Source organism: Arachis ipaensis, chromosome B6 (genome assembly GCF_059453495.1).
Source record: "Arachis ipaensis isolate K30076 ecotype BB chromosome B6, ASM5945349v1, whole genome shotgun sequence".
Classification (NCBI taxonomy): Eukaryota; Viridiplantae; Streptophyta; class Magnoliopsida; order Fabales; family Fabaceae; genus Arachis; species Arachis ipaensis.
The window spans coordinates 144,158,624-144,173,953 of NC_142441.1; the positions used below are offsets into that span (position 1 = coordinate 144,158,624).

The window sequence follows — 15,330 nt, forward strand, 5'->3', positions numbered from 1 at the left end:
ATGACGGGGTAGGCGACGAGGCAGGATCCTTTGATATTATGCTGAACGCTTTAGAGGGCGTTCCACCGGTTGGCGTCGGAGATGGAGTCTTGGGTGATGCAGATGAGGACGACGTCGAGCCGGATACGATTGAGGATGACAGCGGCGACGAGGTTGGAGCGACTGGTCCTGCATTGGCGAGCGGTGGTTCTAGCTCTGGCACACAGCAGTATCCACCACATTTTTCCTCATTGGACTTGGACGCCATGAGGCATGAGGGGGTTTTAGGGAACGCTGTTGGATTCGGAGCTAGAGATGCGGAAGGGACTGCTGGTCTGACAGAGTTCCAGGTTGGTCAGCAATTCCAGGATAAAGACGAGGCCCTGCTAAGTGTGAAGAGTTACAGCATCCGGCGAGGGGTACAGTACAAGGTGCTGGAGTCCGATCACCGCAGGTATGTGGGCAAGTGTTCCGAGTTTGGAAATGGGTGCACATGGTTGATTCGACTGAGTCTCCAGAAGCGCAAGGGTCTTTGGGAGGTCAAACGGTACAACGGACCTCACACTTGCCTGGCCACATCCATCTCTAGCGACCACAGAAGTTTGGATTATCATGTGATTTCGTCGTTCATTATGCCAATGGTTAGGGCTGACGCATCCGTGAGCATAAAGGTCCTCCTAAACGCCACGGCAGCGCACTTTGGTTTTAGGCCGACTTACAGGAGGGTATGGATGGCAAAGCAGAAGGCTATTGCCCTCATCTACGGTGACTGGGATGAGTCATACAACGACATCCCTAGGTGGGTGTTGGGTGTCCAGCTGACGATGCCTGGAAGTGTTGCGGTCCTCAGAACGAGCCCGGTTCGAGTTGGAGGACAGGTGGACGAGTCTCAAGCGTATTTCCACAGACTTTTCTGGACTTTCCCTCCGTGCATCGAGGCATTCCGTCATTGCAAGCCGCTAGTCAGCATTGACGGCACACATCTGTATGGGAAGTATGGGGGAACGTTGCTCATCGCGATTGCACAGGACGGGAACTCCAACATTCTACCAGTCGCATTCGCCCTGGTGGAGGGTGAGAATGCAGAGTCCTGGACATTCTTTCTCTCGCACCTTCGAGAGCACGTGACCCCGCAGCCCGGTCTGCTGGTTATATCGGATAGGCACAACGGCATCAAGGCTGCGCTTGAGGCCCCTGACGGAGGTTGGTTACCGCCATCTGCGTACCGTGCATTCTGCATACGACACGTAGCGGCTAATTTTTCCCTTACCTTCAAGGGCAAAGATGCTAGGAGGCTACTAGTCAATGCGGCGTATGCGAAGACCGAGGTTGAATTTGATTACTGGTTTGATATTCTTCAGTTTGAAGACCCGGCGATGTGTGACTGGGCGAACCGGATTGACTACTCCATGTGGACTCAGCATCGTGATGAGGGTCGGAGATTCGGTCACATGACGACGAACATCTCCGAGTGTGTGAATTCAATCCTCAAGGGGGTCAGAAATCTCCCTGTAGCATCCCTGGTGAAGGCAACATATTGTAGGCTTGCGGAACTCTTTGTTCGCAAGGGGAGAGAGGCTGAGGCGCAGATGGGAACCGGTCAACAATTCAGTCAGCATTTGGTGAAGGCGATTGAGGCCAACTTGAAGACGGCCAGGTGCTTCACGGTGACGTTGTATGGCCGGGATAACTCCGAGTTCACCGTAGCAGAGACCACTCCGACTGGTTCTTTCTCGTTGGGTACCTACAGAGTATCGCTTGCATCGCAGACATGTGACTGCGGGTACTTCCAGGTGCTTCATTTCCCGTGTCAGCACGCACTTGCATGCTGTGCCTACTCACGGCTCACCTGGACCTCTTACGTTCACAGCGTCTATCAGATTAGCTCGGTGTTCAGTGTGTATCGGATGGGATTCACACCTCCGATCCCGGAGGGCTTCTGGCCACCTTACGACGGGCCCACGGTGATTCCGGACCCTGACAGGAGGCGTGCGAGAGAGGGTCGTCCTAGATCCACCAGGATACGGACGAATATGGACGAGGCAGATCCGAATCGGCCAAAGAGGTGCGGCCTATGTCGCCAACCCGGACACACACGACGTTGTTGCCCACAGGTTGAAGGATCGTCTCAGGCAGGACGCCATTAGTGGGCATGTAGTTTGTGTTAGTTTTATTTACATTTTAGTTTTCCTGTTAGATGCAATGTCTTAGCACTTATGTAACTGTTTGATCTTTACACATTGTACTTTGATTGTTGTGAGTAGTAATGAATATGTTGTCTTCCATTATGAATACTGCTACAAGTTCCGTCGATGCAAATTTTAATATGCAAAGGTAAACACTAAACTGTTTCATGATTTGATGATTATAAGTAGTCAATGTCCCACAGCACAAACAACAAATAACATAGGTAAATAGACTACAACATAACAAGGAAAGTACATATCATTATCATACATGATTGAACCATAGGAAAAAAATACATGAAACGTGCATCATCTAAACAGATGCGATCCAGTATCACAGCGACGGGCTACCCGTGCCCTCTGACCTCGGCGGATAAACGGCTCCTCATCCTCGATGTCATCCCCATCCTCCTACGGGGCAGGCTGTGCAGGTGGCGCAACATGCAGGGGTGCCGCAGCCACCCCTGCGACAGACTGTGATGCAGCGGTGAAGGCGGATGGAGGGGTACCTCCGAGACAGAACTGCTGACCACCGGATGACGATGGAGGCTCGTTCAGATCAACATCTAACGGGGCCTGTGTGCCTGAGCTCTGGCCACCAATGCGGGGAGTGACGTCCCCCTGCATGATGGCGCTGATCTCCTCTAGGAAGCGTGGACTCCCGAAGTCCCCAACAAGCGTCTCGGACCCAAGAAAGTCTGACCACTGTGATCCCGGGATAACACAAGGTGTACCCCCCTGCTCAGGCTGGTCATCGGCTGGCACACCAACGAAGTAATGTCCAAGAGGGCCCGATCCAAGTCCAGCGTCACCCGTGTCAGCCCCGTCACCCATCCCTGTACCATACCACTCACCCCCATGACCGCCATCGTGTGTACTAGTACCCGCAGCTGCAACAGCCCCTGAACCACCCCCGCCAATGGGCCCATGCTGATGATCGAAGTCGTCCCCACGGTCAGCATGCCCCCTCGCCCTACCTCCCTGGGCTCGTCGTCCGCTTCTAACTGGACCGGCGTCGTGATCATCGTCCATACCATGATCAGGCCACCTAAACTCATGCTGGCTCCGCCGTGTCCCCACACCCATCCTCCTCTCAACCCTACGCCTGTCCGGCACGTCCTCAGAACGTTCCATGTCAGGAACTCGCCCTGGACCTCGCTGTGACGCCTCAATTGGAACCGGAACTGATCTAGGATTCCCTAGCTGCGTGTCCGGAGACAAGAACCTCTTCCCATGCTGACTCCACCAATCAAGGAACTCATGCGACGGTCCGGGGTCGGCAACAACGTCGAACCTCAGCACACTCTCCTGACGAGAGTCCCAGTAGAGATGCCACTTCTCCAAATAAGACGGGAACCACCGATCGCCACCTCTACCGTCCTTGGACATCAGAAAGTCGATGTTCAGGGTGGGAAGCGGAGGGGGCTGAACCCCTCCAAACTGCGGAAGAACACGATCTATCTGATGCCACTCTATGATAGCAAAGTAGATCAGCGCGGTCACAGAGCGCCACAACGCCATATGCCGAGGCTCCAAAACCTCCGGATGCAAAACCTGAAGTACGTCGGGGCTACTGTACGGCATCCATATGAACTGCACAACACAAGGAAGCCATTCTTGTCAGGGAAACTGTTGGAACCAAATAGAAAAGCTTGAGTATAAAAGGACACTTGTTAACTTGCATACTCACCTCCCTGTCCTGTAACCGGTCTATCCTGAGCCTCCACATCGCCACTCTAGGACCCTTCTCGCTCCCGGAAGGGTTGTAACCTGACCATCTGCAAGATACACATGTGTTACATCAACTGAAATATGTGTTTAGAGTATGCAATAGACTATTAATGAAATGTAGTGATGTGTGTAAAATTGAAACAGATAAGGCCGTTTCTAGTACCTCGAGGCCAACGGCCAGCTGAACGTCTCATATCCTGCAGGCCTAAACCGAGGAAAGCGCCAAAAGATCCAAGACTGAAGTATCTGAAGCGGGCCGGCTAACTTGACGACATGTCTGTTCGCGACTCGGCACATGCAACGGTACAACCAAGCCAGTGCTGCAGAACCCCAGCTGTAGGTACCCAGCTCCTCCAGCCTCGCTACGTACGGAAGCCATCTGATGTGAATCCGGTTCCCGGACTTGTCCGCGAACAGCTGTGTGCCCAACAACATCATGATGTACGCACGGGCATATCGGCGCACAGTCTCCTCATATGCATCCTCCGGGCACTCGCCAAAAGTCTCCTGAAACCAGCTGCAGTTCACGGCGTACTTCTGAACCTGACTAGGAGGAGGTATAACTCCGAGCAACTCCTGGAACCAGACCCAGGCTGGACGGCCACCCTCGATGTATATATGGAACTCTGACAGGCACCCGCTCACGTAATGGCCGTCCACTGGCAAACCCAGCTGGTATGCCACGTCCTGGAGTGTGATAGTGCACTCTCCGAACGGCATATGAAACGTGTGCGTCTCGGGACGCCATCGCTCCACGAATGCACTGACAAGGGCCTCGTCTAGCCGGAACCATCGGTCGTTCAACCTTGCAAGATGGTATAGACCTGCCATCTGCAAGTACGGAACGTATCTATCATCAAGTCGCATGCCCTGCTGCCGCCGCATGCTCCTAATGCATCGCTGGAGCTGCGAGTAGTAATGAACCGCATAGTTAAAACCAGCTTAAAAACCAACCACAACTGTAAGCAACGCGATAAATCATCAACAAACCATTCTGCTAAATAAACCCGCATAACATTACATGAAAGATAAGCAACTGGAAAAAAACCCATATACCGCACAACTAAGCCGTTAACATAAACCGGCTTAACGAGATCCACTAACAAGAAAAACCTTAACTAAACCGGTTTACATAGAACATCTAGCGTAAAACAACTACAATCAAACAAGTCAAACAAATCACCAACATAAAACCACTAACGAAAACCACCTACCATAAACCACTCAAATAAACCGCTTGCATAAACCACTCACAAAAACCGGTAACATAAACCACCAAAATAAACCACTAACAAAAACCACTAACTTAAACCACTAACTTAAACCACTAACATAAACCACTACCCTAAACCACCAACCTAAACCACTAACATAAACCACTAACTTAAACCGCTAACTTAAACTACTAACATAAACCACCTACATAAACCACTAACATATACCACCATCTAACCCACATGCAAAAATACTAAGTCACAAAAACCGCTATAATCAAAAATATTTCCGTACTAACCTCGTCGTTGATGACCCCGGCTATATGAGCGACTCCGTCCAAGCGATATAACCGTGCCGGATCGTCCCCCATCAGCAGAGTATTCCGTTCAGGTCTTCCTCGGAGAGAATCTGGGTCGTTTTCTCTGAGATTTCGTTGGGTAGGGGGAAGGAATAATAGTTCGAATGAGGGTGATTCGAACTCCTTATATAGCCGAATCACCACTAATTCGAACCAGCTTGGTTCGATTTATGAAGGACCATGCCAAGGGTAATTCGAACCAGCCTGGTTCGAATTACATACGTTGCACAATTGGCTATAGTTCGAACTAGATGAGTTCGAATTAGTTGGGTTAGTAATTCGAACCACATTGGTTCGAATTACACACAAAGCAAGTCTTCACCTAATTCGAACCACCCTGGTTCGAATTACTAAGGTTTGTAATTCGAACTACCCTGGTTCGAATTACATAAAATTCACGTTTGGCTTATTGCTAAAACGATTTTCACTTTGGCGTATTTAGGTTACACATTTCTTGCCTTGGCTTATTCTAGTTTTTTGCCCTCGAACGTTTATCTACATCATTGTAATAACGTAATCAACTCTTAGGACTTGTTTGGATTTATAAAAAATAGGGAAAAAAAAAAAGGAAAAGTGAAAAAGTGAACTTTTTTTTGTTTAGATGGAGAGTGAAATTTGGGTTGAAAAAAAAATTATATGATTTTTATGAATTTTTTTTTATAAATGAAAAAAAAATAAAAGAAAAATAGATAAAAATTAGTAAAATTTTAAATTTATTTTTTGATTAATAAAAAAACAAAATACTTAAAAATATTAATATAATTTTATATTATTATAATTTTTTTTATTTAAACAAAAAAAATTTTTATTTTTTATTTATTTATTTTTATTCAAATAATATATAAATAATTTTATTTTTTTATTTTTTTTATTTTTTTTTTCTATATCCAAACAAAGTGTTAAGTCTTAATCTACAAATTAATTTCTTCATAAATCATAAATGACAAAAGGGAGAGCTAACTGCTCCGTCCGCCTGTCCCATCACTTCAAGTTGAAATTTATTGCAGCCAAATGTGCCACGTGTCTAAGAAATGAGAAATTTATAATATACATGAAAAATATTAAAGTTTTTGTTAACTATTTTTTTATTATTTTCCTAACGTTTAAATAAAAAGATTTAAATTCTAAATTTTTGAAAAATAATATATTTATTTAAATCGTCATTTATTAAGTATTAAAAAAATAATTATAAAAATAAATTAAACTAAGATTTCCAATTATTATATATTCATAATATATTATTCATATTAACCTCAAAATGTACGTGAGCATTAGGATTTTTTAACTTACAAAGTATAATTGTCCTAAACGAAATTGGATCATTTCCTATTCTATTTTGTTTTTATGTAAATCGTGGTTTAAAATTACAAATTAAAAAAATTGTTTAGTTTTTATGTATTATTAATATAAAAAATTTTATACAAACAATCAATTGTGCATTATCATATTAGAAAAAAAATTTTAACTTGTTACTTCAAAATCTACCTAAATATATAAATCTGATTGAATAACTATGTTGTCTGTGTAAAATTTTTTACAATAATAATGCATAAATTTTTTTTTATTTTTTTTATAGTATTTTTTAATTCATTAGATTAAGGATTAATCCGTCATGGATTGGATAATTAATATCCATTTAAGGACATAAATTTTTTTAATTTTTTTCACAATATTTTCTATCCCGTTAAGTAAATGACTAATTCGTCGCGAATCGAAGATCTATTTAAAAATTTTTTACTAGCCAATCTGTATACAAAAGACGGTATTCGAACCTCCAAAATTTACTGAACTATTAAACTAACCATTAAATCGATCCAAATTGATTAATAATGCATCAAAATTAAACACTTAAAAATACATATAAATCGTGATTTTAAACGATGGTTTATTGCCAAACAAAAAATTCCCGTGATATTAATTCTTAACAAGGATTTATGAACAAAATGAAGAACCTTGTTTCAAATACAATCTATTATAAGTAGAGTCTTTATAAAATTCAAATGAATCTAAGAACCTATTTGAAAAGTTTTAAAAGAAATGTTTTTGAGTTTTTAACTTATGAAAAGTAGTAATATTAATGTCTGATACAACTTTTAAAATCAAATTGTAACTTTTTAAAAAACTATTTAAGAACTTATAAAGAAGTTAAAAAAATGACTTCTCTCATAATACTAATATTTTTTTTATCACATTCCTATAAAATAAGTACATTTAGAACTAAAAATTTAAACACAAAATAACTTATTTATAAATTACTTTTTGTATAACTATTTATTGTTTAAATTATTTTATCAAAAAGAGTTTAATTAAACTATTTACCTAAACTGAGCCTAACTCTCAAAGGCAATAGAAAAAGAATAATAACCGGAAATAGTGACAAAGATGGTATCTCTTTTGGTCGTTTTATTTGTGTGAAGAATTCACATTTTAGTACTTTATATTTTTTTATAGGTCATAGATTATATTTCATTCATGAAGGATGATATTTTTTTTTTAAAAAAATTCTCTCATTTGAAACAGAATAGATATGGGTCTATTAAAAGACGCGTGGGTATACATTTGGGACGATAAATAAAATACTTGTGGGATAATATGAAAAATAGTTAATATTCATCAAGGTGGGTATGAAATATATGCTCTGTCCTGCTTCATTGTCATTCTTATTTTCTATCACTACCGGTTAATCCATAGATTAAAACCTATCCGACAATCAACTTGATCACGATACTGAGTTAATAGGTTAATGGTTCAAATGATTGTTCATTGATCGAATCACTTATATCAAAATTAATTAATTTAATGTATAAAATATAATTTAGTTATATCTGTGAAATATATTTTATGAAAATCGGTATATTTAACAAGAAGCTGAATAGCCAACTGGCTTTATTATCCATTCCTTAGAGCTAAAATGCGTCTGGTTCGCTTAATTTCAGAGTGATCATCATCGTTCAATTGTGTAGATACTAAATAGTTCATATATCAAACCAGATCGACAAAAAGTATCCTAACCTAGCCAAAGCGGGACTTGAACATAGTATGACTGAGTTAATAAAACTGTAATCAATTGGATTGATCATATCACATGAAGAAATACTACTTAATTTCTATAAAATTTTTTAGGGGTTATAGCTCTCCCTCTCACCCCATTGTTATCTCATTCCATTGCTGCCACTCCATCATGTTGTGGCTGCCCCTCTCACCCATCGATGTCGTTGAAATCGCTAAAAACTTTAAGAGTAAAATCATTGGAAGTCATAAATAAAGGGAGTACTAAGGAGCAGTAAGTTTTGTGATTTGTAACTATTAATTAGTTATTATTAATGTTTTTAATGGTGTGAGATTTCATCAAATAGTGTGGAATTGCTCATTTTTTTTTTGGCTGATTAAGTGCTGTCACGAACCAGAAGAATCATAATTACTTATAATGAGACGAAGGACTAGACCAGACCACGCAATCACACTAGATTTTAATAAAAGTGGTGGGATTTTCTTCATAATACTAATTCATCGTCTTAATTATTCTCTTAATATCTAATAGAATAAAAAATTTTAATATATATTTTATTTTTAAAAAATAAATTAAGATTCTTAATATTTTTAAAAAACTTAAATAGGCACTAATAGTATTTAAATGGAAAAAACTTTAAAACAATAAAAAAATATGTTTTTGAAGAATATTTAGAAAAGCTTATATACAAACACTTTTTTAGATTCTTATTTTATATAATATAGATATAGATTATGTTATTATTGATTTACACAACCACAAAAAACTCTAATATGTTCTTCTCCTTCCCCCTTTCTGTCAAGCTACTAAAAACCAAATTTATAGAATTAAAAATTTAAAAGTTTAATCAAAATTTAATTAGAATTGAATTAAATATAATAAAATAATATACTTATGTGTAAAATATTTATTTTAAAAATATTTTTTTATTCTAACATGAGAATGTTCGAATAGGTAAAATAATAAGACATTTAGTACAAAATCAAAATTATATAATACATTATTGCATTATAAAATTAGAACTAGTACTGGATATATATATATATATATATATATATATATATATATATATATATATTCATTTACTGCATTCACCTAACCATTTGGTACTTTCAACACCTCACTTTTTCTTTCTTAATTTCTTTCTCCTTTGTCTATTCCATATTTGTGGATTTGTTTTATTTAAAATAGAAAAAAAAAATCCTTTTTTTTAGCTTTTTCTGTTCTCTGTTATCTTTCTCTTTTCTTTATATATATATATATATCAGAAATTTTTGGAATTAACCGTTTTTAGTAATTTTGACTAGTTAGCATAACCATGAAATTTTTTTAATAAATACATTTTATTAATTAAATTTTGATAAATATAAATATAAATTTTATTAAGTCATGTGTTCAAATCTTAATAAATATAAATATAAATTATATATTTTTTATGTATAAATTTATATAAATAGGAGTTATTACTAGTTGAGAAAATAAAAAGCAAAAGAAAATTGAAAGAAGACAAAAGCACAGCCAGCAGCTGCACAGGTATGAAATCCCACAAGCTTTTTAAATAAAATCTAACACAAGTTTTTTTTCCAACTTTTACAAAAAAAAATTACGTGAGTTTTCTTCATTTATTTATTTTGTGTTATTATGTATTGCATGTGAATAACCTCTCTTTGTTCGTTTTCAAATGTCTCTTGACTTTATTGAAAAGTAAATGTTATTTCAGTTACAATGGAATTTACTAAGGTCTTATAACCTATGTATTAGAAATGTGTTAGGAAATTAACTTGGTTGGTTGAGTGATCAGCTTATTCGTTTATTTAAGTAAATGTTGAAGATTTAAATTTTGCTTTGTGTATGAAGTAACTCATGGATCAGTGGCAAACCCCTTAAATATAGCTAAAATCTGCGACAGATTAGTTTATGGCATGTCAAACATGAGTACAATTTCCTCATTTTACATATGGTAAGTAAAAAAGATTATGTGCGTATTTGTAATTTTTAAAAAAAGGTTTAATTACTTTATTAGTCTTTATAGTTTTACTAAATTTTTAATTAAGTTCTTATATTTTTTCTTTTTAATTGAATTTCTATATCATATCAGATTTTGCAACTAAGTTTCTACCATGATAAAAACGTTGGAATTAACAGAATATTCAGTCAAGTGTTAGGCATTTTATTTAATGAAATATCCGTTAATTCCAACGTTTTTTTTACGATAGAGACTTAATTACAAAATCTGATATGGTATAAAGACTCAATAAAAAACAAAAAAAATATAGAGATCTAATTAAAAATTTAGAAAAACTATAACAACTGACAGAGTAATTAAACCTTTAAAAAATAAAAATACTTTTGAAAACACTTTAAGTGGAGCTTTTCAAAAATGGGTTATGTTTATCAAAATTAAAAATTTAATATAATCTCATATATTAATTAATATATAAATTTAGTTCTTGCATTAATGTTTATTATAATATTTTTAAATTATAAAATTTATTTTTACCAAACATAAATGTTACAATTTTTAAAAAACTATCCTTTAAAAGTTAGTTTTTATAAACTAATTTAGAAAAAAATATATAATTTTACCAAACCAAATATAAATTTTCTCACATAGAAATTAATCCAAACACCAAAAAGTCAACTTTTATAAATTTAAACTTTTTTTGTATTTTTATATAATAAAAATTTTGACAATCAGCCACTAAAATTAATTATTAATATAAAATATATAAATATATGATGACTGATTTTAATGTATAAATAACATTTTTTATATCAATGACTCTCAATATCCTTTAAAATTTTCACCGCAATCTTGTTGTTATACTCTTAGTATGTTATGATTGCCGTCTCTTAATAAGACAATAATAAAATAGGTTATAGACGATAGGGGTGTCCGCGGATCGGGTCGGATCGGATATGGTCAAAATTTCGATCCGATCCGCACTACAATCATCGGATCGGATCGGATCCAATATTCGCAGTTTTTAAGGTTGGATCCGATCCGATCCGATCCGCACATTTGCGGATCGGATCGGATCGGATATCGGATATATCCGCAAAACACAAAAATATTTTTAAAAGCTTATTTTTATTAAAAAAATATCAATAAAATTTATTTTTTTCTATTCTTTTAAATATGTTTACTCTTAAAATAATATTAAACATACTTTTCTTGAATAATAAATTAAAATAATTTAACATATATGATAATTATTAGTTAAAATAAAACATAAAAAGAATATTTTACTTATTTATTTCTTTATTTTTGTGGATACGCGGATATGCGGATCGGATATGCGGATACCAACACAAAATCCGCAATCCGATCCGATTAGTGTGTGGATCCGATCCGATCCGATCCGAAAGCCTTGCGGATCAGATCCATATCTGCAATTTTCAGATCGGATTCGGATAAACACCGCGGATATGCGGATCGGATCCAATCCATGGACACCCCTAATAGACGACTCACCAACTGTTGGCAAGACATACTAAAATTAGTATTTTAATTTTTTAGTGATGTTACATGTATAAATTTTATTGACAATTAAGTTTAACTAAGTTGATCTAATTATAATAAAAATTACTCTCAAAATGAAACCTATGACATATGAGTAGTGCTCCACTAACACATAATTTAAAGAGCTTGCACTAAATATACTAGTCTTTCTACATTTTTTAGAGTATACAAATTTTTGAAGTGTAGCACACAAAAATTATAATGTAACACAAATTTATTGACACAACACACAAATTTTTGCACATAATATACAAATTTTTTAAACACAATATACAAATTTTTACTACACCAAAATTTATGTGTATATTCTTTTATTGAGTTATATTATACATTTTTTTCTCTCTCTTTTTTTATGATGTGTAAACCAATCACCATTCATTGCAAGCCAATGTTACATGATAAGTTTCATTTTTCAAAAAGAAAAAAACACACACACATACAAAAAGTACTGTTGACACTCTTTTTAAATATGTCATCATGGTTCATGGCTATTAATTCTGATCTGCAGTTTCAATATTTCTTGGTGGTTAGGGTCTTCAGAGAGTGCGGCACGACAATTTTTAAGTGCACCCAACACATTTTCTTTGTGCTTATGGAATGTTGTTCTTAAATGCAAGGGGTGCAAATCAGCTTTGAATGTAAATGGTTTTTGAAAAGTTCAGCGAACGCTTCGTCTTTGTTGTAGTTGTCCATCAACACTGTAAACACTATACCACATCACATGTGTAAATCAAATAAAATGAAACAACACACACTCTTACATTTTTACAGCACATAAGTAACGGAAGCTATTAGTTTGGTAGCTCACACTAATTTGACAGGTATCATTAAACAAATTCTGGTTTATCATAGCACACAAATATTTAAGTGTAGCACACATTTTTATTCAGTATAGCATACAAATTTACATATATAACTGCATAAAAATCAGAATCATAGAATAACACTAATTTTTCAAACAATTCAATTAAAGAAAACTAAAGACATCATAAATAACCATAATAAAAGAAAAAAAATATATACAATAACAATACAAATATCGAATATAGCAAAATAACATAAGTAATAAAGTTAATAGTTTAGTAACTAACACTAATTTATTAGAAATGATTAAATAAATTCTGGTTTATTAAAGCACACAAATATTTAAACGTATCACATAAATTCACACATATAGCATACAAATATTGAACATAAAAAAATAATATAAAAAATATTTATACGTTTTCAATTTCGCTCAATAAAAAAGATACACTCAATTCAAAAAAAAATAAAAAAAAAAGAAGAAGAAGAACAACAACAAGACGTTAAAGAAGGAAAAGAAAAAAATGAACTAGTAATAATAATAATAAGAAGAAGATGACAACAATAATAGTAGCAGCAGTAATAATAATGACAGTGATAGTAGTGATAACAGAGGAGCAGGAAGAAGAGAAAGAGCGCAACTGAAATTTAAATCCTAGTAATTTAATTATCTTAGTTAACAATAAAAATACTTAGACACCTAATATTTTTATTATTTATTTTATAGCGATGCAAAATTAGTTACAACCGGGTATAAACCCAGATAGATATTTACTTTCTTAAAATATATAAATTAATGTAAAATCTAATGATTATGTAATTATGAAATTTAGATTAAATTAGGCTATTAAGTAAAGTTATAAAAAATTCAATTATATTCATTTAATTTTATATAATTATTTTTATCTTATTTTTTTAAATAATCACTTTATTTATTATTTTTTCTTTTTTTAGTTATATTAAAAAACGATAGTGTAAGACTAAAATTATTAAGTGCAATACTAATATAAAGGTGAATTCTACCATGTCTTCTCTAAATTAAAATAAAGGGTAAATTATCCCTTGTGGCATATATAATGATTATTGATAAATTATTTTTTAATTAGATTTTTAAAGTTTGAATGAGATCGTCAAATCTAATTACTATCTCTAATACGATCCCTAGAAAATCTAAAAAACGAGAGAGCTAAAAAATGATAGAAATTTGTGATATATTAGTTAAAAATGATGGTAATTGGTGCGTGAAAGGAGACACCAAAGTATTTTATTTTTTTTTATCTTTAATCGTTCTTAAATTATTTTTCAATTATTATTCAGATAATAAAAATCCTAAGATGGTAATTATTGACTCATTGTTTTTATGACTAACTAATATTTTGGTTTGTTTTTGTTATATAGTTATACAAGGTTACGAAAGTTGGTTATCTGAAGAGGAGTATCATTGTTAATCCGACTGAATTTTAAGAAAAATACTAGGAAGAAAATCTTAGGAAGGAGAGAGCTGAAAAATTAATAGATGTGCTCGTTGAAATGGGAGATTGAAAGTATATGAACAAGTTTAAAATCCTAACCTAATTGATTGGAAATGGTGATTAGATTTGAGAGGAATTATGGTTTTAAAATTGGAGAAGAAAATGTGTATTTGGTGTGGATTATGAAAATGACACTATTATCAAATTTAAAGAGAAACATCGTGCCAATTGAAAAGAAAAAAGAAGATAACGTGAATCTTGGAGGTCTAATAGAAGAATAATTTATGAATAATCACTGTATATATCACAAAGGGTAATTTACCCTTTATTTTAGAAAAGATAGAATAAAATTCACCTAATATAAATATAATATGAAAAAGTCTAGGGGCCAGCAACTTTGTTAAATTCTGACCAGCATGTAACCAGCAAAGAAAAGTGAGCCATTGAATAAAATCTCACACCATTAAAACCATCATTAATGGCTATTTGATGACTACAAATCACAAAAGTTACTGACTATTTGATAATTACAAATCACAAAGTTACTTACCCCTAATATTCCTCATATAATATTTCAATAACCGAAAATACTATTCACTTTTTCATGAATCATAACAGTGTGTAGTTTCAGCAAACATTATTGTTATAACTACATAAAAATAAAAAGTAAGAGAGGATGAAAAAATAAGACTAGACACTATATAAAAAAATATAAAGAGATGTTTCTAGAGTATTCAGATATAAAGAGATGTTTCTAGAGTATTCGGAGTATAGAATTTAAAAATTAAAATTAAAAAAAAAAGTTAACTCCCTCATTAAAATCTTTATGGAATTGACCTTTTTGAATAAAGTTTTTACAGATATCAAATAATAAATGAAATAAATTTTTAGAATTGAGATAGGAAGTTAACTTTCTTGAGTTAATATAAACAGTTTTTTAATTTAAAATTTAAATTGTAATTTTAAAAAATAAAAAAAATAATTTTACAAAAAAATTTGTTACTTAAAAATTAGTTGTCTGTATTTTTCAAATTTTTATTTTTACGAAGATA

At 34.5% G+C, this 15,330-nt stretch overlaps 1 protein-coding gene across 1 annotated transcript; it reads left to right on the top strand.

The window, feature by feature from the left end:
- The first annotated feature begins 617 nt into the window (after positions 1–617).
- On the top strand, positions 618–2,126 carry LOC148563028 (uncharacterized). Its single transcript, XM_088491128.1, has 2 exons — positions 618–1,475; positions 1,548–2,126. The coding sequence occupies exons 1-2, from the start codon at positions 618–620 to the stop codon at positions 2,124–2,126; spliced, it is 1,437 nt and encodes a 478-aa protein (XP_088347254.1).
- The last annotated feature ends 13,204 nt before the right edge of the window (positions 2,127–15,330 follow it).